At 38.1% G+C, this 21,929-nt stretch overlaps 3 protein-coding genes across 3 annotated transcripts in view; all 3 read left to right on the top strand.

Moving 5' to 3' along the window:
* The first annotated feature begins 342 nt into the window (after positions 1-342).
* On the top strand, positions 343-3,143 carry LOC148904609 (uncharacterized). The gene is made up of 9 exons (XM_089025027.1): positions 343-456; positions 554-619; positions 717-782; positions 880-945; positions 1,047-1,112; positions 1,210-1,275; positions 1,591-1,882; positions 2,221-2,414; positions 2,563-3,143. Exons 1-9 carry the CDS (start codon positions 343-345, stop codon positions 2,722-2,724), a joined length of 1,092 nt encoding a protein of 363 aa, XP_088881153.1. The 3' UTR covers positions 2,725-3,143.
* LOC116290494 (uncharacterized) overlaps positions 2,845-21,929 on the top strand; it is a 45,104-nt gene continuing 26,019 nt past the window's right edge. Inside the window, exons 1-11 of the mRNA XM_089025026.1 lie at positions 2,845-2,962; positions 3,329-3,406; positions 4,762-4,937; positions 5,042-5,120; positions 5,216-5,344; positions 7,034-7,284; positions 8,156-8,264; positions 8,797-9,021; positions 9,260-9,352; positions 9,461-9,514; positions 9,719-9,838. Coding sequence (XP_088881152.1) covers positions 2,845-2,962; positions 3,329-3,406; positions 4,762-4,937; positions 5,042-5,120; positions 5,216-5,344; positions 7,034-7,284; positions 8,156-8,264; positions 8,797-9,021; positions 9,260-9,352; positions 9,461-9,514; positions 9,719-9,838 — 1,432 coding nt within the window. The remainder of the gene's footprint in view (positions 2,963-3,328; positions 3,407-4,761; positions 4,938-5,041; positions 5,121-5,215; positions 5,345-7,033; positions 7,285-8,155; positions 8,265-8,796; positions 9,022-9,259; positions 9,353-9,460; positions 9,515-9,718; positions 9,839-21,929) is intronic.
* On the top strand, positions 18,876-21,899 carry LOC148904608 (uncharacterized). The gene is made up of 3 exons (XM_089024723.1): positions 18,876-19,592; positions 19,732-20,725; positions 20,900-21,899. The coding sequence occupies exons 1-3, from the start codon at positions 19,029-19,031 to the stop codon at positions 21,802-21,804; spliced, it is 2,463 nt and encodes an 820-aa protein (XP_088880849.1). The 5' UTR covers positions 18,876-19,028; the 3' UTR covers positions 21,805-21,899.

Genomic DNA, 21,929 nt, shown 5'->3' with positions numbered 1-21,929 from the left:
GATAATGCACCCGACATAGTCATATACTATATACTTGGTTGGATCAGAATTTCTGCATATCGCTGCATATATATATAAAATTGCAGAATTTTATTTGGTTGGGAGAACGACAAGGATTATGGGTAGATTTTACATGTTTCAACCGCTTGATAACTGTTGATGGACTTGCACATCTTTTACCGGTTACAGTCTCACCTCTTCTGAGCATCATCGAGCTGCAATTTGTATCAAAAGCTTTACTTGCTTGATATGAAAAGTTTCCCACGATCCTATTGATCTCAGCTTTCTATGTTTTTGGTGACTAATTTTATTGAAATAAGTATATATTATAGTCTTCTTACAATGAAGAAAGAACTTGTCGATTCTGCGCACTATGTTAATGATTTGCAGGTTGAAAATCAGACGAATCTTAACAAAACCGTCTCACCTCCACCTTTGAATCTAACAACAACTAAGGTGAGATTACTTTTTCTAGCTTAGTAGTCATTTATCAATAAATACGAAGAATGAATATGCGCCGATTCTGAGAAAACACTTGGTTAATGTTTTGCAGGTTGAAAATCAGACGAATCTCCACACAACCGTCTCAACTCCACCTTTGAATCTAACAACCACTAAGGTGAGATTACTTTTTCTATCTTAGCAGTCTTTTTTCAGCGATCATGAAGAATAAATATGCGCCGATTCTATGAAAACGCTTTGTTAATGATTTGCAGGTTGAAAATCAGACGAATCTCCACACAACCGTCTCAACTCCACCTTTGAATCTAACAACCACTAAGGTGAGATTACTTTTTCTATCTTAGCAGTCTTTTTTCAGCGATCATGAAGAATAAATATGCGCCGATTCTATGAAAACGCTTTGTTAATGATTTGCAGGTTGAAAATCAGACGAATCTCCACACTACCGTCTCAACTCCACCTTTGAATCTAACAACCACTAAGGTGAGATTACTTTTTCTAACTTAGCAGTCTTTTTCCCTTCAGCGATCATGAAGAATAAATATGCGCCGATTCTATGAAAACGCTTTGTTAATGATTTGCAGGTTGAAAATCAGACGAATCTCCACACAACCGTCTCAACTCCACCTTTGAATCTAACAACCACTAAGGTGAGATTACTTTTTCTATCTTAGCAGTCTTTTTTCAGCGATCATGAAGAATAAATATGCGCCGATTCTATGAAAACACTTTGTTAATGTTTTGCAGGTTGAAAATCAGACGAATCTCCACACAACCGTTTCACCTCCACCTATGAATCTAAGAATATCTGAGGTGAGATTAATTTCTTTAACCATGAACTTGCCCGTTCTGAGAAAACACTTCGTTAATGATTTGCATATTCAAAATAATACAAGTCTGCAAACAAATATCACATCTCTTAGCAATCAAATAGGTGAATCTTGAAGAAACATTTTGGTATCCAGACTTCCAAACTAATATCCTTCAGTCTCTGGTCGTTTGAAATAGTAACAATCGATAAACTTTGATCGAGGTTAGCTTTTTCAAACTTTATAGTAATAGCGCGTTATTTTTAGTCCACAAAACCCTCCATTAGTTCAATGGTGATTTAACGCACTCTTTTTTCAGGAATCAAATCCCTGGATACGAATACATTTAGGAAGAAGAGTCTACATTTATACTGTGACATTTAATTGTAGCTGTCAGGCCAAGAAGGACAGCCAACGTTACATAAAACCGATTGTAATCGTGTACGACTCGAATTCTGGGCGCAGCATCGAGTGTACTGTTACCATGGATACAATAAACGAGCAAATAGCGACGTGTGGCGTTGAATTCAAAACGAATACTATTAAAATTTGTTCATCAGATAAGAGTGTAATTTTGGAGTTGTGCAGTGAACCAGATGTATCGGCTTTCGGTAAGACGTCTCTAAATTCCCACTTGACCCGTCCACCCGTCCACCCGTCCACCCGTCCACCCGTCCACCCGTCCACCCGTCCACCCGTCCACCCGTCCACCCGTCCACCCGTCCACCCGTCCACCCGTCCACCCGTCCACCCGTCCACCCGTCCACCCGTCCACCCGTCCACCCGTCCACCCGTCCACCCGTCCACCCGTCCACCCGTCCACCCGTCCACCCGTCCACCCGTCCACCCGTCCACCCGTCCACCCGTCCACCCGTCCACCCGTCCACCCGTCCACCCGTCCACCCGTCCGCCGATCCATTTACTGTGAATCCTTTTTTGTCTCTGGCAGATAACTTCACTAATATTCGAGGAGTTTCGTATGAATTATGGAACAAGTACATCACGTCTAAAACATACGCATTCTTGATTAATAATGAGGCATTTTGGGGTACCCCCAACATATCCAGTGTTTCGCCAACCTTTGCTATTCCTGGATTTTCGGGTGTCTTAAACTACAGTCTACGAGGAAAAGGTTATATTATGGTAAGGATTCTTTTAAAAAAACGGATTAATTTAGCGTTGAATAATTACAAACGCTTTCCTTGAAGTTTGGTTGATTCATCAGGCTTCATTGCTTAGAACATCTGCAAGAATCTTTTGGCCATTGAACAAAACTATCTTAATTTTTCAGGTCAATACCACAGGACTTTACTTCATCTCAGTTTCATGTGGCGATGAATGTGAAATATGGCTAAGAAAAGCCGAAGAACCAGGACTGGAAGATGAGAGATACTATGAGGAGTTGTTGATTAAAATCGAATCACCTACGTATCCCACCAGATACAAATTGTAAGGAAACGTTGAGCATTCTTTTTCCCGTTTATTTATTTGTTTGGTTTTATTTTTTAGTTACTTTTCCAGGAGCAAAAGCCAATACATATATCGTAACTTCAGCAAATGTCATTTATATCACATGGAAGTTTACATGCGACAAAGGGTGAACCAGGATTATCTCACTGTGGTTGCAAGGTTACCTGGCCAAAACAATGTCCAGCTTTTCCCTCAGGAGTACCTGTACTGGATGAGACCAGGCAAGTGTTGGTTTTTTATGACGCTCTTTCAGGTGCCCGTTACCTGAACCGTACAAGTGTCTAGTACGCCTATCTCGATTTATCATTCTCTAGTACTGGTTATTTTTAGATTCGTATGGATGCCAAATGATAAAGAGCGTTCCTCATGAATTCCTCATATTTATGTCATCAAAATGGCGGCTATAGCTTCTTTATTTCTCAAGGATTGAAAAGCCTTTCTAAATATCTATAGGAAGATACGTGAGCTGTACGCTCCGTGTTATTGGCTCCTGGCAAAGCATAACATTTGCAAGGTTTTTCCATTTTGATCTAATAATTAACTAATTATTAATTATCAAGCTAATTACCATTTCAATTGAACAACAGGTTCTAGAGTTCTGGAGTTTCACTTAACCAACAACATCAGTAGAAAGATTGCTCTAGGTTCAGAAATCACCTTAGAAGGTAATTAAATTCGTCAATAATTAGCCCTTTCCGATGTTGACGGGGAAAAGACTGGGTCAAGATGTCATTGCAGTGCATCGTGGGGCTGTTTTAGGGGAAATATTAAAACGTCCCTAAAACAGCCCCAAAATACACTGCAATGCCAACCTTAAGTATTATATCCTTGTTTTAGCGTAATGCTTGAGAAGCCAGTAGATGTGAATGCTGCTTGCGACATTGGAAAAAATTGCCCACCCATTTGGAATATTTGCTCTTTTCGGTCTTTTACCTCTCTTTCCAAAGCAAAAGGTTGCTCTTAAAGTTATATAGCACAAGTAAACTGCGTGACAAAACATCCTAAACATCAGAAAAAATCTGTTAACATTTGGTCAGCTACGATTTCAAGCTCACGCCCCCTCATGTGAGCCCATACAAACTCATGTCTCAAAAACACGGTTTTTGGATCTTTTCTCAAAATAAAGACTATCTAGGCAAAAAACAGTGTTTTTTTTCAATAGAATTCAATCTAAACCATATAATACAGTCCGTGAATAGTTGAATTAACTGAATCCACTTCTGTTTTTTGCCTAGATAGTCGTAGAAAAGATCCAAAAACCGTATTTTTGAGACATAATTTGTATGGGCTCACATGAGGGGGAGTGAGTTTGAAATCGTAGCTGACCAAATGTTAACAGATTTTTTCTGATGCAGAGATTAATGATGGTAATTGAACTGAGTGGAGTGCAATTTGGTCTGAAATCAAACGTGCGTTACAAAATCGCACGACCGCGTAGCGGGAGTGGGATTTGTAATTGCAAGTTTGATTTCAGACCAAAATTGCACGACACGAAGTTCAATTACCACTTAATCATATCCTTTTTGTAATCATACACGAGGAAAAGGCACAATAAAGAGTGCAGAATAATCAATTTAATGATGTAGTAGAAGAACTATATGCGAACAAAAAAAAAAGGCTAAAAATGTTTTTTTTGTTTTTTGTTTTTGTTGATTTTTTAGTTTTATTTAGTTTTATTTTATTGTTTAAAAGAAATATTTTTTAGGGTGCAATTAAGAGCTCCTAAGGATGCAATTTGGGAATTAATCGCACTCCTTTGAACCAATCAGATTGCAGTATTTGGTAGTGATTACAAAAAGGATATGATTAATTATGTAATTAATCATAAAATTGAGATATTAAAATGATTTATAACAATAAAATAAATAATAAATATCATAAAAATAATATATTAATGAAAATATCTTGAATAAAGTTTAACTTACTAATAGATTATTATATCATCACTCATTTTGTCAAGAGGATCCTATACAGTGATCTGCGGTCATTACGAACTATTTATCATTACTCCACTCCACAGCTGTCTACAAATTCTGCTGCAAAGGTATTCTCTGTCCTTCCTGCCCCCTGGTATTAAAGCTAGAAGCGTTTAAGCAGACCATAATGGTCAACAGGAGCCTAGAAATGACCTGTGAAGAACACAAAATGAGACACAAAATCGAGGCGGTCGTTCAACCAGGCAACTACAGTATTTATGTAAGAATGTGTTTTGTTGAATTATTTAAACGTCTACAGCTAATTAAGAGTAAGCTTTTACTAAAATACAATTCCATAATATTAATATTTTACATATCAATAAGATCATCTATGATTTTCTGGCTGGTGACACTCATTACTGGAAAAGAAAGAGAACTATCGCAGAGTCCATACAAGTTTCTGGTAAGAAATTTAAACAAAATTAGCCTGATTAAAACTGAATCTTTAAATGATCATTTAATTGATTAATATATAGTTATTTATTGACTCTGCTGTAGATTCTACAAGACTTCAGTGCTCTTTTCGCGATGGAAGATGTCCCGGATGGATCGTTACGTCACAAGACATTTCATGCCAGTGGAGTTTAGAAAAGCCAGGAAAAACTGAAGACAAAATTATCTATCTAGGTAAGATTATTTATCTATTTATTTATTTATTACTATTATTTTGTTTAAAAAGAACCACTAATGAATATAATTTAGTGCTATAAGGTAATTGCCAGAATCCTCGATATAATTATAATAATAACTTTAATTCTTAACATAGCGTGTTCCACAAAATCTCAACACGCTTTACAAAGCATAAAAGAAAATACATATTAACAATAGTGAAACAGATTTTTAAAAATGAAAACTTATAGATATATTTAATTGTAAAATGTATATTTTTAAAGTTTAACATCATAAAAATAAGTAAATAATAGTTCGCTGTTTTTAAAATTTAACGTCATGTTCAAACAAAAATGTTTTTAAAAGCTTTTTAAAAGAGTCTAATGATTTCGTGTACTGAATGTTCTCAGGAAGTGCGTTCCATTGTCTCGGTGCGTAAATAGAAAAAGCTTTATTGCCATAATATTTTGTTCTTGCACGTGGAACATGAAGTGTCAACTTGGATGCATGGATCTTAACTTACGAGTTGGTTTATGGATCGTTAAGAGCTCACTTAAATCAACTGGGAGCAAGACCGTTTAGACACTTAAAAATGTTAATTAAACAGAATCTTAAATATAATACGTTTCCTTATGGGAAGCCAATGTAGTTCTTTCAGTACTGGAGATACGTGCTCATGTTTCTTTGTTTTGGTGACGAGTCGAGAAGCAGCATTTTGAATCATCTGCAGTTTAGATATTTCAGTGTCAGACAAACCGTAAAGCAGACTGTTGCATTGGTCTATCTTCGATGTAACAAAAGCGTATACAAGTCGTTCGGCACTACGGTGGTCAAGATATCTTCGAATTTGACCAATGCGTTTGAGTGAAAATGATGCTGACTTGCATAGATTGTTAATATGATGTGTCATTTGTAAATGTTGATCAAGAGTGGCCCCAAGATTACATACTGAACAAAGGTTGATGATTTATAAACTTGGACGAGAAGTGAATGACCTCAGTCTTTGCTGTGTTACATACAAGTTTGTTCACTTTCATCCAATGAAGAATAGAGCCAATGCATTGTGAAGGTCAGTGAGTCCTGTTTGATGTTCAGCTGAATTATCTATGGTCAGATAAAATTGAGTGTCGTCGGCGTAGACTGCGCAACTAAGACCATGCTTGTCAGCGATGTTCTTTATAGGTGATGCATACAGCGAGAACAGAGTTGGTCCTATTACGGATCCCTGTGGTACTCCTCTGAGTAGCGAAGAGGAGGACGATATCTGATTGTCAATCTTTACAGCTAGTTTTCGTTCGCAAAGATAGGATCTTACCCAGTCAAGAACTCTGTTCTCCATACCATAATATACTTGAAGTCGTCTAAGCAGAATGGCGTGGTCTACCATGTCAAAAAAGGCAGCTAGGTCCAACAGGACTAGTATAATTTCCTTGTGGCTATCAAGTGCAACACTGATGTCATTGTGGACACTGAAGAAGAGCTGTCTCTTTGCTGTGGTGTAATCTATAGGCACGGAAAAAAAAACACACAACAACGACCACCACAACAATTACAACAACAAGCAAACATAGTAAACTTAGATCAATTATACAAAGATCAAACATTCACATATTCAATTACTGAACCGAACAACGAAAAAAAGGGGGAAATGTGACTTTAGCGGGAAAACGCGTTTATTATGCTTGAATATCTTCTTGATTGTTTTAGGTGATTTTATAGCTCTAACTACTCCAGGAATATCGTCTCTGGAATCCCCTTCTATGCCTTGGACCTCTAATTATAAACATATAAGGATGTGTGCTGAGTTCTCATATCTTCTTCCTTCCAACACGTCATCCCGTCTCGAGGTTTATAGAAAAACTAGTTCGAGTGAGGATCTCTTGTGGTTGATTAAAGGCCATCACGGGATAAAGTGGCAACGAGCTAACATACCTTTCAAGTCAAAAGAAAACTTCCAAGTACGTTATAATAATCTTTCACGTAGCTAAGAGATTAATGGTGGAATATTTTGCTTGTGGCTTTCAAATAGTCATATTTTGAGTGGGTGTTCTGTCTAACAAAAATCAAGAATTGAACGACAGCTGTAAAAAATTGAATGAAATTCTAATTCCTCCCTAATAAAGCCCCTTCAAAATTATCATTCAACAGCTCAACAACATTTTTCAGTGCCATTCAGGTCATCGGTCGACAGAGCAAAAAAACATGCTTTTTTCATTCACTTGTATTAGACAACGAAGTATATTTACCCGAAATTAGTATAGGAAATCGCACGATCTCGAGTACAATTTGAGAAGATCGTGCGATTTTTTGTAGTAGTTCACTCAACAAAATTTAAGTAAAAAATGCGAAGCGACGCCGTTCATCTTTGTCTATTTGGCGGCCGATTTTCAGTCCATCGCGCAACTGAAATGCATAAAAAAGATTAGTTCTTACGGCTTTGAAATTTTATTTATATGTTTTTTAAGTACAAAATGATAGAAAATAATTGTTTTGACATTGTTTTGGCCGTGTTGCCATAGCGACTTAATTCGGTACTCCTACAGAGTACAATTAACGTTATAATTGTACTCCTCTCGACCAATCAGAGTCGAGTAATTTTGTTGAGTGTACTATAAGTACACTCATGCTTGACAAATTGCTTTACAAAATACCAATACTCAGTCAGTACGTTGTTAAAATTTAACGCTGGTATCTTGGTTTAAACAAAAGTAAACTCACAAAAACGTGCTTAAGGGGACGCATTATAAGCATACGATTTTCTCTAGTGCCGTTCCTCAAGGAACCTCCAGGCAACCAAAGATCCTTAGCGATATGTTTATTTTTTCATAGATCATTTTGAAAGGAGTGTCTAAGACAAACGGTTCTATTTCTTTGGCGATAAGAGGCTTTCAAGTAACCAGCAGATCCTGTAGGCATCGCCCAGAGTTTGCAGAACCAGGTATGAGTCAAAAAAATAAAAAAAACCCGTGAAACTTTATCGATAATCTAAAACTACCTCAAAGCTAATCAAAGTCAGGGCACGGCTAGCTCACAGATCGAATGGACCCGTTTCGAATTCCAAATTACCGCTGTGTTCCTTGACTACAGACTCATTTGCATACGGTTAGCCTCGAGTTTGTGCAGAATATTCACGTGTTCCGTTCAAGGTCCGTCAAGTTTCAAAGTGTTTGTATTGTCGAAGTTGTGCAAATGAGTCTGTAATCAAGGAACACAGCGGTAAATTGGAATTCGAAACTGGTCTATTGCAGTTTAGCTTGTTAGGGTTTTGCTGAAGAAGAAGCTGAGAAAACCCCTAAACCAAGGGAGAGACCTAACAAACTCTTCTCACATGTAATGTCAAGTCCCAGATGTGTGAGGCGAATCAGTGCATTCCTACATTCTCAGTCGTCCAAATAAAATGTTACGTTAAATTACACTTTCATTGAGCTTACAAAATTACCAGCTAAAAGATCCTTTATCATATTCTAAAGGATTTGTATGTGAAGTAACTGACTTCCAATGTGCTAATGGCCAGTGCATTAATAAACATCGAAGATGTGATGGTATCCATGGTGACTGTCCGGATGGTTCTGACGAGAAAGGTTGTGTTTGTCAAATTGGTTACTTTACCTGTGCCAATCAAAAGTGTATCCATCACAATAAACTGTGTGATGAAAAGAGACACTGTTCAGGAGGCGAGGATGAGCTTCATTGTGGTGAGTCACTTTCTCGGAGTTGGTTATGAACTTTATGAAATAGAAATTACAATAATTACAACTTGTAGTACCAAATTAAAACTAGGTTTTTAAGCAGCTTTATGAAAATCCTATGATAACAAGCAGCAAAATATGAATGAATGGGACATGAATTTTGCCTCCTCATTAAAGATCTAGAACTATAGTTATTTGTTAGCTTTCCATTTTTTTACCCGTTTTTCGTCTCTTTCAAACGTAGATAAAAAGTGCCCAGGACACCAGTGTCTGGATGGGACATGCAGTTCGTGTGGCCAGCAGTCGCACTGTGAAGAAAAGAGACATCTATCGTGTGGTATGCTAAATCATGTTTATAAGCGGTGATATTTATCTATTATTGATAATATTTTAGAGTTGTAACTGTTCGAAATCGATCACAAAACGTTTGCTTACTTACGTACAGATGCCTTTGTAACTAAGCAAATGGCCAACTCCCAAAGATGTCAAGTTCAAAGAGGTAACATATTGATAATGATCACAACTATCATCCCTATCACCACCAACTTCATCGTTTACCTTTACCATTACCATTACCATTAACACAACCAACACCAGCACCTCAACATAAATTATACCACATATTTGCGGAGCATTCTATTCGAAGCCCCTTTTCAACATCTTTTGCAGTACGTAGCTAAGATTCTTTTATTATGATTGGCAGGAATTTGTGGTTTCCACAACGAGCTCTGCGGCTTTCAAAACGATACCAAGGGCATTCTTTCATGGGATTCCTTTAAACCATTGGATTATGATACTGAGTTGAGGAAACAAAACCTCTCTCGTAAGTATGACCACAAGTCATTGACTGACAAAGGAATCAACTAAATTTTTCTCAAACGGACAGTCTATAAATTTACTATACACTTATTTCAATAAAGTTAGTCGCCTGAAAAGCTACAAAGCTGAGACCGGCAAGGATTATGTGTCGATAAATTTTACATGTTTCAAACGCTTGATAACTGTTGATGGATTGCGATCTTCTACCAGTTACAAGTCAACCTCCTCTGAGCACCCTCAACTGCTGCAGTTTGTGTCAAAAGCTTCACTTGTTGGATATAAAACATTTCCCCATAATTCTCAGCGATCACAGCTGTCTAGGTTTTTGGTGACTGACTTTACTGAAATAAGTATATTTATTATTTTTTAAATATTTGAGATATAACGCGTGCCATGATTGGCTTGCTACCGTGTTTATATCAGAGGACAGAGACACGCTCGCGCGAAGTCATTCAAAAATATTTTATAAAAGCGATATAAAACGTCCGCTTGTGTCTATATACTCTGACATAAACACTCTGGGAGCTGTAGGGCACTCGAGAAGTCAAAGGAACACTCGGCTACGCCTCGTGTTTCTCTACGACTTCTTACTTGCTCTACAGCTCCCATCGTGTTTATATCACAGTATTTAGCATATACCAACTTGTGTACTTCCTAAGAACGCGCGCGCTCATTGGTTAATTGGAGGTGAGTATTGTTCGATATTCGCCTCTGAATCTCGGAATATTGGGTCGGCAACAAAATAGCATCTGCCGACAATCGTTTTTCTACAATTTCCGATGAGGAAATTGAAAAAATAAAAGTAAATGCCATTCCTATCAATGCTAAAAAGGCAACGAAGTATGGCCTAAAAGTTTTGCTTAAAGTATCGGATATTATTTAAGTATATTTATTGATATATTAGATCGATACTTTTAGATACACAATCTTAAAACCTATGGTCTGAAAACCTTTTCTTTTGCTGCCCCTCATCTTTGGAATTCATTAACTCCAGAAATAAGACAGTGTGATTCTCTTTCTTCTTTTAAAACCCATATAAAAACAATGCTCTTTAAGGATGTCGTTTTATAAAAATGAGTATTGGCAGGGATTGTTGTTGTTTGCATCTTATCAAATATGTTTTTAATATTAAATTCTTAATTTCCTTGATGACTGTTTTTGATCTGTGTATATAAAGTTTATAATGAAATTTTATATGCAATATGTAGTATGAAATGTAATATTTTGAAATGAAATGTAATGTAATGTAATGTAATGAATGAAATGTGTATTATTGTAGTTTTAGATAACTTTAATGATCAATTTACAGGACTACTCCAACCAAAGCCACCTCGACAAATATTCCACAAATTAACCAATCAGAAGTAGGAATCTGAGCAATAGAATTGCTACAAATCGGACAAATATCCATGGGTTTACACGGCTTAGAAGAATGCCGGCACCTTTGTTGTCGAATATAAACGTGCTGTCGCATAGCAACATGGTGATAAGATCTAACAGTGTCAGTCTGATAATATCTTTGTCTGGAAAACAAACTGTAATCATAAAGACTGTGTTTTATACTGTCTCTAATTTGCTTTCCTGTCGTATTTAAAGTCGTACATAACTATTTTTCTATATCTTTGGTGACACAAATCACTAAATTTGCGAAGAAAATATATTACAAGCTCTTCTTCATCATTTAGTTTTACCAACCGGAACAACGGAAGAATATTTAAATTCAAAATTTGCCGCTAATCTATTGTCTAAATACTCAAACACTATTGGATAATTTGTGGAAAATTTGTCGAGGTGGCTTTGGTTGGAGTAGTCGCATTGTAAACTAATACGTTTGATAAATTTGATTTAAGCTTCAAATATAAACCTACTTTTATGTTTTATCCATATTTCTTTTCTTATGATCAATATATTGTAAAGCGTTGTTGAAGCCATGCGATATTGACGCTATATAAAATACTCTTTATTATTATTATTTTTATTAAATATTTATATAAATGTATACTACAACCTTTCTCAAATCGAGTGTGTGTATATATATATATATACACAGTCAATTGTAGAAAGGTTGTAGTATACATTTGTGCATATATACAAACATCTAATGAGATGCAAAAACGGAAAAACTGCATAAAATATGATTGTGTACATATAGAAAGTTAAATTGCCACTTGAACGACAATCGCTCCGAAATTAAAACTCTTTCATTCGAGCTGGAACTTTGCTGAAATAATCTTGAATACATTAAGAACCACTCACTGAAATGTCTTTCTGACATTCGAAAGGGAAGGGCCAAAATTTTACGATTTATTTTCTTCCGCCATTAATTTTTTGACTCACGGCCTACGAGTTATTATGTACAGCGGTTTTACGCTGTGATGTCATTTACTCAACACCTTCATGTTAGCGTCGTTTTGACTATACATTTCTTGTTAAGTTACCGGAAGTTTATTGGATGTTTTAAACGCGTTATCGTGAAAAGAATAATCTAAACACTCTTTTTAACTCGTGGATACGCGAAGCGTAGAAACGAGTTTTTGTGAGGGGTCTGAATATGCAAATGTGTCACTCACTCACTCACTCACTCACTCACTAAGATGTTAGCAGATCGATAATTAAACGTTTGTCGATCGTCTTACGTCATCTGATTACGAACGTTGCACGACACTAACAAGAACAAAGCTCTTTATACCATATAGATTACTTTGTTACTTATATGGGGGAACGAAATGCTGATGTTCCATGTGGGATATATTTCTAGCACTTGTAAACGCCGTGGGGGGCCCACTGTGCATGCGCACAGTCGGACATACTTTTATCTTCGAATTATTCATATTAAAAGAATCAAGCGGAAACATGCAAGTTGAAGTAAAATTATATTGAAGCCTGAAATAAAATTTCAATGAGTTAAACCTTTTTTTTCTGATGTATTAAAGTAAACAAAAACGCTTATGTAACGTTAATATTTCGATTTTTCAGAAGCCTCGTAGATCGAGCCGGATATCGAAAAAAGGTTAATAAGAGATTCTGATTTCAAGCGCTGGAGGACTTTATTCTCCATAGAGACAGCTCAAAGTCACGGCGGTATTCAGCAAAACAAATCTCATATTGTCTTGCATATTCAGTTTTGAGCTCGTAGGTTAAATTATTCCTGGAATAAAACACACAGCCCGCCTTTGAAATTGAAAACAGAGAAAGCGTTTTCAAATAGATCTTCTTACAATTATTCTCTGTACTTGACTCAGTTGACTCTATTCTTCGTTTGCAATAGACGTCATAGCCGCCATGTTGGAAGAATTTGACAAAAGAGTTTTCAATGAATTCTTTTGTTATATCTTCCAACATGACGGACATCCAGGCTTTTGTAATTGTGCTCTCTTCGGATTAATTGCAAACCAAGAATCGAAGTCGTTAGTCGAAGTCGTCTTTCGTATTAATTGAAGTTCAGACAATTAATTCATCACAGAATTCGCTTCCAAACTCAACAAAATAGCGAAGAATTAGGTGTTAAAAGGAACATAAAAATGACGATTACTCATCTTACTAGATAAATTGAGTATTTAAAATATTACATCGAGCGCAGTATTTGGAATCCTTTGAGAATGTCAACAAGCATAAGGAGGGCACAGGAAGACCAATCTTCGAAAATTGCAACAAGTATCCACGAGTTCGCAAAAGGGCGTTTGATTTTAAACCTTTGATACCTTTTCAAATATGATGGAAAGTCCTTTGGATGCTCGCTTTGTCAATCCTGAAGAGTTAGAACCAGAAGTTATCGTGTATAAAAGAGAAAATGGAAGCCGAACTAGAGGAAGAAGCAATGCTTGGGAAGAGGTTTTCATAAGAATTCCTTACTTTCATTTCATTATTTGTATTTGCTATATTCTGTCCATGATATAAAGATCTTAAATTTGAAGTTCTAATGTAATCTAACAGCTATTGATGTTATGAAAAAAACCGATTGGCTTTTGAATTCTGCGCTGTGATATAAAGATTTGTGACAATTACTAAGATCTATATGTGCTGAAAAATTTAGAATGCGAGCTCGTAATTCTCCTAGCTGATTTACTACAGAACGGTTATTATTTGCTTTAAAATGTTTATCATGCATTGAATAGGTACAAACATACGATTATCTAATATCATCTTTGTAAAAGAACATTTCAAAGGTTTCTTATTTATTACGCGCGCGGCAGCGGCGTCTGTCACTCAGCTCGTTCATTGTGTGGGATGTCTTGCGGACCCAAATTGTGTGGTTGCTCTTTGCCCTTGTATGTGAATATAACCTTGAAAAGTTGTTATCCTTAAAATGATTCGAATAGATTCCGAATCTCCCTGTCACTCCCTGTCGGCGCGATGGAGACGCTAGAATCTCGTCCATGCGTCCAACTTTGTTGTGATTCTTGGCGTGCCGAGATGTATTGAAATTTTCGAATTATGATCGTCAGTATTATTGAAACTGAAAAATTTCAGCGCCTAGACATTTGTTTGGTCATATAGTAGTTAAGGAATCGAATGAAACGTTATATATTTTCTGAATAAAACAAATAAACAGAGTTTTACGAACATGGTGAGGGCGCTAATTAGGTTAATTACCTAATTAGCGCCCTGGACATGGCACATACATTTAGCCACCAATGTTTTGGTTTGGGTTGAGTAAATGACGTCATACGTTACTCGTGCCATTGCTCTTGAGCCGAATTCTGTGAGTCAAAGAAATAATGGCGAACGAAAATAAATCATAAAGTTTTGGTCCTTTCCTTTCGAATGTCAGAAAGATATTTCAGTGAGTGGTTGTTAATGTATTGAAGATTATTTCAGCACAGTTCCAGCTTGAATGAAAGAGTTTTAATTTTGGAGCGATTTTCGTCCTAGTGGTTCTTTGACAAAAACACTTTTACAGTCCTTTGACTAAACGTTGTCGTTTGATCGGTTTCATCCCTACGCGCCTAGACCGGAAAGGATCATGGGGATAATTAATTCACAGTTACTAGCTATCGCATATGTTATCTAACACGTCTTGAGCTCGCTTTTTTCGATCCCATTTAATTTACTAAAACCATGCCTCGAACATACGGCAAAGATTTAAACTGGCGAGCAGTTTGGATGACGCAAGATCTGGGTAATTTACCCGTTATCCTTCTCGGTCCAGGCGCTGTAGGGATGATCCGATCAACGACAACGTTTAGTCAAAGGACTGTATACCTTACTTTGATGCAAGACACAACAAATACATAAGTTTTTTAAGTATCGGATATCAATTAAGTATATTTATTTATATATTTTCACTTTATTGGCCTAAAAATTCTCCTAATAATATCTCATTGCGCATAACATCTCAAGACACGTCAAATTCATAAGGTTTTTTTAGTGTTGATATTAAGGTATTAGGATACGTTTACGACCACTATGCGCGCAAGCGTGAATAACGTGCTAGCTTTATAGTATAGCACAAACAAAGTATACATTTTATGAAAGCTGAGTAAACATAGCTTATGAAGAAATCTTCAAAATACGATTTTTTAAATTTTTGTTCACATTATTGTCCTCGAAGCGAAATTTGACCATGCCTCAGTGAAAACGTTAACCGACACGTACATTTTAAGCTATGTTTGTGAAAAATGTCTTACTGCGATTCCCAATCACACGCGACCAACTAGACCTTCATCACAAACGAAAAAATGAATTTGGGTGGACGTCAATCAAAAGGGTTTTCTATCGTTACTATTGGTTTCTACACCAGGACTGATGTGAATACTCACGTGAACACGTGCAAATGTGCAAAAATCGTTGTCCTTATCTCATGCTTCTTGTCGCTGTGAATTTCTCACTCTGGATATATTTTCTCAAAAATGTCACAGGATTCCGGCTCCGAATCTTAACGCTTGATTGCAAAGCTATCGCTATGGCTATGATTTGAGTTTCTTCAAGATAGGATAAGTCAATACTGATAGTTTGCAGTTAAACGTTTGAAATTTGGAGTCGGAATCCTTAGACATGTTTAAGAAACCCTTTTGATTGACGTCCACCAAAACTCAATTTTTCGTTTGTGATTTTGGTCTCACTTGGTCGCGTGTGACTGGGAATCTCAGTAACATACTCAGGAAATAATAAGATCAAAAAGGGTGTCCCAGATTTTTGATATCTTTTTTATATCTCTCGCTATTTTACATCAAAGTTCGGCTATTGCTTTTGGAGTGATGTTTAGAGTAAAAAGCGTCATAACTTAAACTTAGAAAGAAATTAAATTTCAAAAATTGGAGACAACCCTTTTTGGATCATGAGTTACTTTTTAAAGTCTCCAAATTTTAGAAAAATTGAATGAAATCCAAGGGACTTTTAGCTTTTTGAAGTTGAGGTTTTAGCGGGGGCAAAAAAATTTGAGAAAAATTCATTTCTTTGTTTGGAGCCGGAAGCTGAAGGGAGCCACGATGGTGTTGGTCAAAACACCTTAAGAGCGACTGTCTGTAAGGGTCGAGAACCCGATTTCAGCGACCACTTGGTCAAATTCTTCATACTTTGCCTGAAGATACCCTTGGATGGACCATTTACAAAAATCATATTAAAAGGTTCCAGCGGATTTTTATTTTTGAGAAAATCCCAAAAGAGTGAAATGGTCGCCAAGCGCCGGTTTTCGGCTTCGATAATCGTCCCAAGGATACCCCAAGAACAAATGGTCGCTGTGGCTACAAAATTCGCCCAATCGAGCTGAAACTTTTCACAAACCTAGGGTAACATTTCAGCTTTTAAACTAGCTATAAAACTTTGCTGTATCTGGAAGGAATTATTTATTATATGTCGAAATACTAACGGTACTGAAAAATTACCGAAAGAAAGGAGCTATGTTTATCAAGCAAAAGCATCTACTGGTACCTACTTTTCTTGGGAATAAAATTGATTTCCTTAAAGATAAGCTATTAAAGTTAAACTGTACCAAATTTGAAGCTCAAAATCGAAGTATTTCTCAAGTTATTGCTTTTCAAAAACATTGTTTATTTCTTACTGGTTTAAGGGTCAAATGTCAACAAACTACAACTTCAAAGATTCCAGTTAATGCCGGAGTCGAATTGAATGCTTTATTACATGCATGGAAATTGCACTATCAAAAGACCGAGTTTTCATAGCTATCCATTTTACATTCTGTTACTTTTTGAATGCTAGCGCTGTTTTTAGATATTTCTTTCAGTTTAGGTAGTTTTTTGCCGAAAGTTCCCGTCGCTGGCACTGAGTAAAATTAAACAAACACGTAAACATTTACCTGAATTAATTGTCCTTCTGGCGTTACAAGATATCCACCTTCCATTGCATTACTTCTTGCCACTTCTGCCATTCTGAATCTTCAACATTACTATTGTTCTCAGTACCTTTTATTGATCTACTTTGAATATCTTGGAAAGAGCAAAACAATGGCCTTCTTAAAAGTCACAAACAGATGATGCCTATCTACAGTTTGTCGAGCCATCTAACGTAATTTTAAAATAAGTACACATATGAAGCCCTCGTAAATAATACAAGGTATCTTTCAAAGGACACCATTAGTGAATGCTTAGTGAAAGCTATAGATTCGCAGTCCCAGAATTCGTTACGTAACGAATGTAGACATTTACGGCCTTATTAATGTGTAACACAATACCTGAATCGTGCTTGTGTGACAAAACAAACTAGGTATCAAATATATGTTTTCCAGTATTTCGTAACCTTTACTAGTAGTATTGTGGGCTGAATTTCGCAATCACATAGCATGAGTTTGTCTTAGACCAGATAATGGATTTTTGCGAGTATCGCACTCTTTTGGAGAAACTTTTTCCGAGGAATGATATTACTGTTTGCGGCCAGAGTACAGAATATCCTGGTCATCTGGATTTCATTCCGCTTGGGTCCTGTACAAGAGACGTACAGGGTCATCTGCGATCACTGCAACTTGCTGCTGACGAGGGGGTCGAGAGTGAGTTAAAACTTTTGCTAACTCGAGCAGGTAAGTAATTATTCCGAAAAGCTCATATTCTTAGGAAATATAATTTACGCTGCATATATCAAATGAATTTTTCAGGTGTTTTCTGTGTGGACGAGCAGCACAAAATACTAAGTATATGCCCGCGTCATAGAGCTGACTTTGGAATCCGGTGGCGGTCGAGAAGAACGAACTGCGCAGCCCCACAAAGTATTGCTACACACACAGCTAATGCGAAGGGGAGTCACCGCATCAACAGCAAGCAGTCTTGGTTGATCTTGAAGACCACAGGCATACTTATTTCCGTCGGATTACGTAAGTACTAATCCGCTTTAGTCATGAGGTTAGGGTTAGGGTTAGTTCCATGATGTGTGATGTAAATACTGTCAGGAAGGTTGGAGGGAGATATTTAGAACTATGCATGTTTCAATGCTCTTCTACTACAACTATGACTAGCTACACTGGTGCTCATTTTGTTCTAAATCTTTTGGACAGCAATATGCACCAAATGTCGAGAACATGTCAACAACAGAATAGTTGATGAAGACAAGACTTCTGCGGCGTCAATTGAGGTACGGAATTGTAATAAAATTCGTCAAATCTGTGTACCATACTAATGTGATTCCACAGGTCGCAGTTTCCGCTATTTGTGGAGGATTTTTGTCTACAAAAATTTTGACTGGGGGTGAAACGGGAAACCAAATAACTCCAATTAGTATATAAATTGATATTTTCCTAACGACTTCTTCTATAGCAGAGTGCAGAAGCAGTGCATTCCAGTGAGGACAGCGACAGCTCTAACAGCTTAAGCAAGACGTTTTCCAAGCTAAAAATATCAAGTCAGCAACATGATGATACTTTCCTCAGCCCTGAGAGTGGGAGTACTACCTCGAGTGATGATGCTGGTGCTCTTTCTCTAGATGAACCACGTGATAAACTGAATCGGTTTCTGGTTTCTCGGGGAGTTGCGCCCATCACACAACCATGGCTGGAGTTGGAGACTGTAAGTGCCACCACCAAGTGGCGTTATACTGCACGCGCGGTGGAGGTTGTCGCTGCGGTCCTTACAACCATCAGTCCAAATAATGCAGGAGCTCTGTGACAGGAAATTGAATCTTCGACAGCAATATATAAAGCCCTTGGAATAGAAGAAATTTCTAATTCCTCGAGAGAATATCTCCAGGCCCTTGCAGAGGCATATAACAACGCAGAAAGTTGGGAGAGCAGAAGGCAGGTTCTTTCAATCATGACGGGAATTGCTAACTACAAGACAATAACATACTTCATTCCAACACTCTCCAGATACCGCTATACAATTGCTAACCTGCACCACTTGCAGTTCGGACGTGGAGCCCCAATCCAACATCACCCCACAATCCGAATGCGCGTAAACCGAGGACAACTCGATCACTTTTTATCATTTATCACAAGCCCTCACCTTATACAAGACTTACCATTTGGACAGAAACTGCTAACACTATCAACTGGTAGAAAGATCGAAGTGCCAAACGTTATACGAACTGTGGTACCCCAGCGAATAGTAAAGCAATACAAGGCGTACTGCGACGAAACAAGCTTCGAGCCATTCAGCGACCGCACCATGCTAAGAATCTTATCAGAATGTAAAGCATCTGTTCGTAAGTCCCTCCAGGGCCTGGATTACTTTGCCGCAGATGGTGCTCGAGCTTTTGATGATCTTATACAACTAGTACGCCAAGTAAGCGAGCACAGCCAGTTAGGCAAAGATTGGGAACGCCAGCATATCGACGCGCTGAAAACTGCTAAACTGTATCTAAAGAGCGATTTCAAGGTAGTAAAAACTTAACCACGTGTTCCTGTTATTTCAACCTTAAACTTCTTTAGAAGGATAACTGGTCTATTTTAGATGCATCCAAATTCTAAAATCTGTTGTCCAATATATTAATCATTATTATAAATTCCTTTATTAGGTCCACCTTAGTAATGCAGCAGAAGTTGCAGACCACTGTGTCGTGTACGCTCTGAGTGACAACAAAGAGTCCACACTGTGCGAGAAATGTGATCACAATCATGAGGAGATTTGTCACCAGTGTGAGAGTCTGAAGAACGTCTTGGAAGTTATTTCGAACGCGATATCTGAGGCATCTTACCCTAACGAAGACGAAAAGGATGAAGCAATCTACCTTGCTAATACCGCCATGCTTGCCATACAGTCTTGGAAATGTCACCTTCTACGCTCACTACGTCAAGACCAGGCTCGCCTAGATACCATCGACACTCTAGACAGAAACGCAGTTTTCATAGTCAATGACTGGGCTATGAAATTCCTGCCACAGCGATACCGGGAATCTCAGGCAGACTGGTTTGGCAAGCGTGGCATCTCCTGGCACATCTCCGTTGTTTATAGACGCGTGGAGGGGGTGCTTCAGTGGCAAACTTTTGTCCACGTCGTTCAGTCATGCAGCCAGGGGAGCTCACCGGTAATAGCGATCATCCAGCATGTCCTGTCTACACTCAAGAAGGAATATCCTGAAATCAATGATGCTTATTTACGTCAGGACAATGCTGCTTGCTATCACAGCGCTCCCACTATATTGTCATGCCACAAGATAACAGCTAGCACTGGGGTAACCATCAAACGAGTGGATTTTAGTGACCCACAGGGTGGCAAAGGAGCTGCTGACCGGTTAGCTGCAACGTGTAAAGGTCACATCCGAGCCTTCATAAATGAGGGAAATGATGTCCTCAACTCGAACGACCTGAAGGATGCACTGCTCTCCCATGGTGGGATAAACGGAGTGCGGGTGGTGGCTCTAGAAGCAATTCCCGAGTTCCCAGAAGTTGAGCAGAGCATTCCTGGAGTGACCAAATTCAATAACTTTGAATTTAGCAAAGACTACATCAGGTGTTGGCGTGCGTACAAGATAGGTGTCGGGAAGAAAATCAAGGTGGAGTCATCAAGCGGTAAGTAAAGCAATGCATCGAAGGTAGAGGGGGCTCTTTAATTATCAGTTTTGGAAGGACGCTTTTTTAAACGATTAGATTAAAAATAAATTAAAAGACAGAATAGAATGAAGCATCTGATTCCCCGGGTAGCGCTTTTACACTAAATAATGTGTTTGTATTTTTACAATGAAGGATCTCATATAGCCTGGTTGGATTCGCCGTTTTCCCCAGGAGATTTCCGAGCACTTGGTGGTAAAACAAAGGCACCGCCAGAGACAAGCGTCTTGCAGGAAAGTGAAGAGGTGAACACACAAGGTGTGAGTCCTAATTCTGGAGTGTTCTGCTGTCCGCAAGAAGGGTGCATTCGAGTGTTTCAGAGGGTGTCTGCTCTCGAAAAGCATCTCTCTCTCGAGAAGTGTGTACGACATGTAGAGAAACACACACTTCTCGATCTCGCCAAGATAGGATACAGTTCCAATCTCGACGAAGGCGTGGGAGTGGTGCCTACTATAACCATCCCAAAACAACAAGGTGCATCGTCGAATGATATCCATAAGGGCTGGGCTCTAAGATCTACTAAAAAATCATATCGTTTCAACGACAAACAAATATCATATATGAAAGCAAAGTTTCGCATCGGTCAAACAACAGGTCGAAAGCTGAACGCCGACTTAGTTGCGCGAGAGATGCGACGAGCTCGTGACGCAGACGGGAATCGTATGTTCAAGCTGTCAGAATTTTTGACGTTGCATCAAATTGCATCATATTTTTCTCGCCTGAGTGCTGCGTCTCGACAACAATATCCCGATGAGGCTGACCTTCAAGCAGTCCAGGAGGAGATAAACTTTAGTAGTGTAAGGAAACATATTGAAGAAATTGACCAGCCACAACATCCACTTGTCTACGACCAGTACGACTTGTGCACGATGGATACGGAAGACAAGTTAAAAGACCTCAAGGTGCCTATGCTCCAACACATCTGCGAGCAGCTTGATCTTGACGTACCTCAGCGTCCTGTGCGTCGCAAAGCGCCCTACCTTACACTTTTGAAGGACTTCGTTAGCAAGTGCCCTTGTAAAAAGGACACGAACTGCTAGAGGATTTATTGTTCTTAAGTTTAGTTCTTAACAAGAACTATTCTCGTGATAATCAATGCTACTACAAACGTGTACCGATATGATAGGTAGCTGATGTGGGGGGGGGGGGGGGGGGGGGGGCAGTG

The sequence above is a fragment of the Actinia tenebrosa genome, unplaced genomic scaffold (assembly GCF_029948245.1).
Source record: "Actinia tenebrosa isolate PJP-AT-01 unplaced genomic scaffold, QUT_ActTen_1.0 PGA_scaffold9__36_contigs__length_13948895, whole genome shotgun sequence".
Classification (NCBI taxonomy): domain Eukaryota; kingdom Metazoa; phylum Cnidaria; class Anthozoa; order Actiniaria; family Actiniidae; genus Actinia; species Actinia tenebrosa.
Note: the sequence above shows the minus strand (reverse complement) of the source record. Positions and strands in the feature narration are given on the sequence as shown.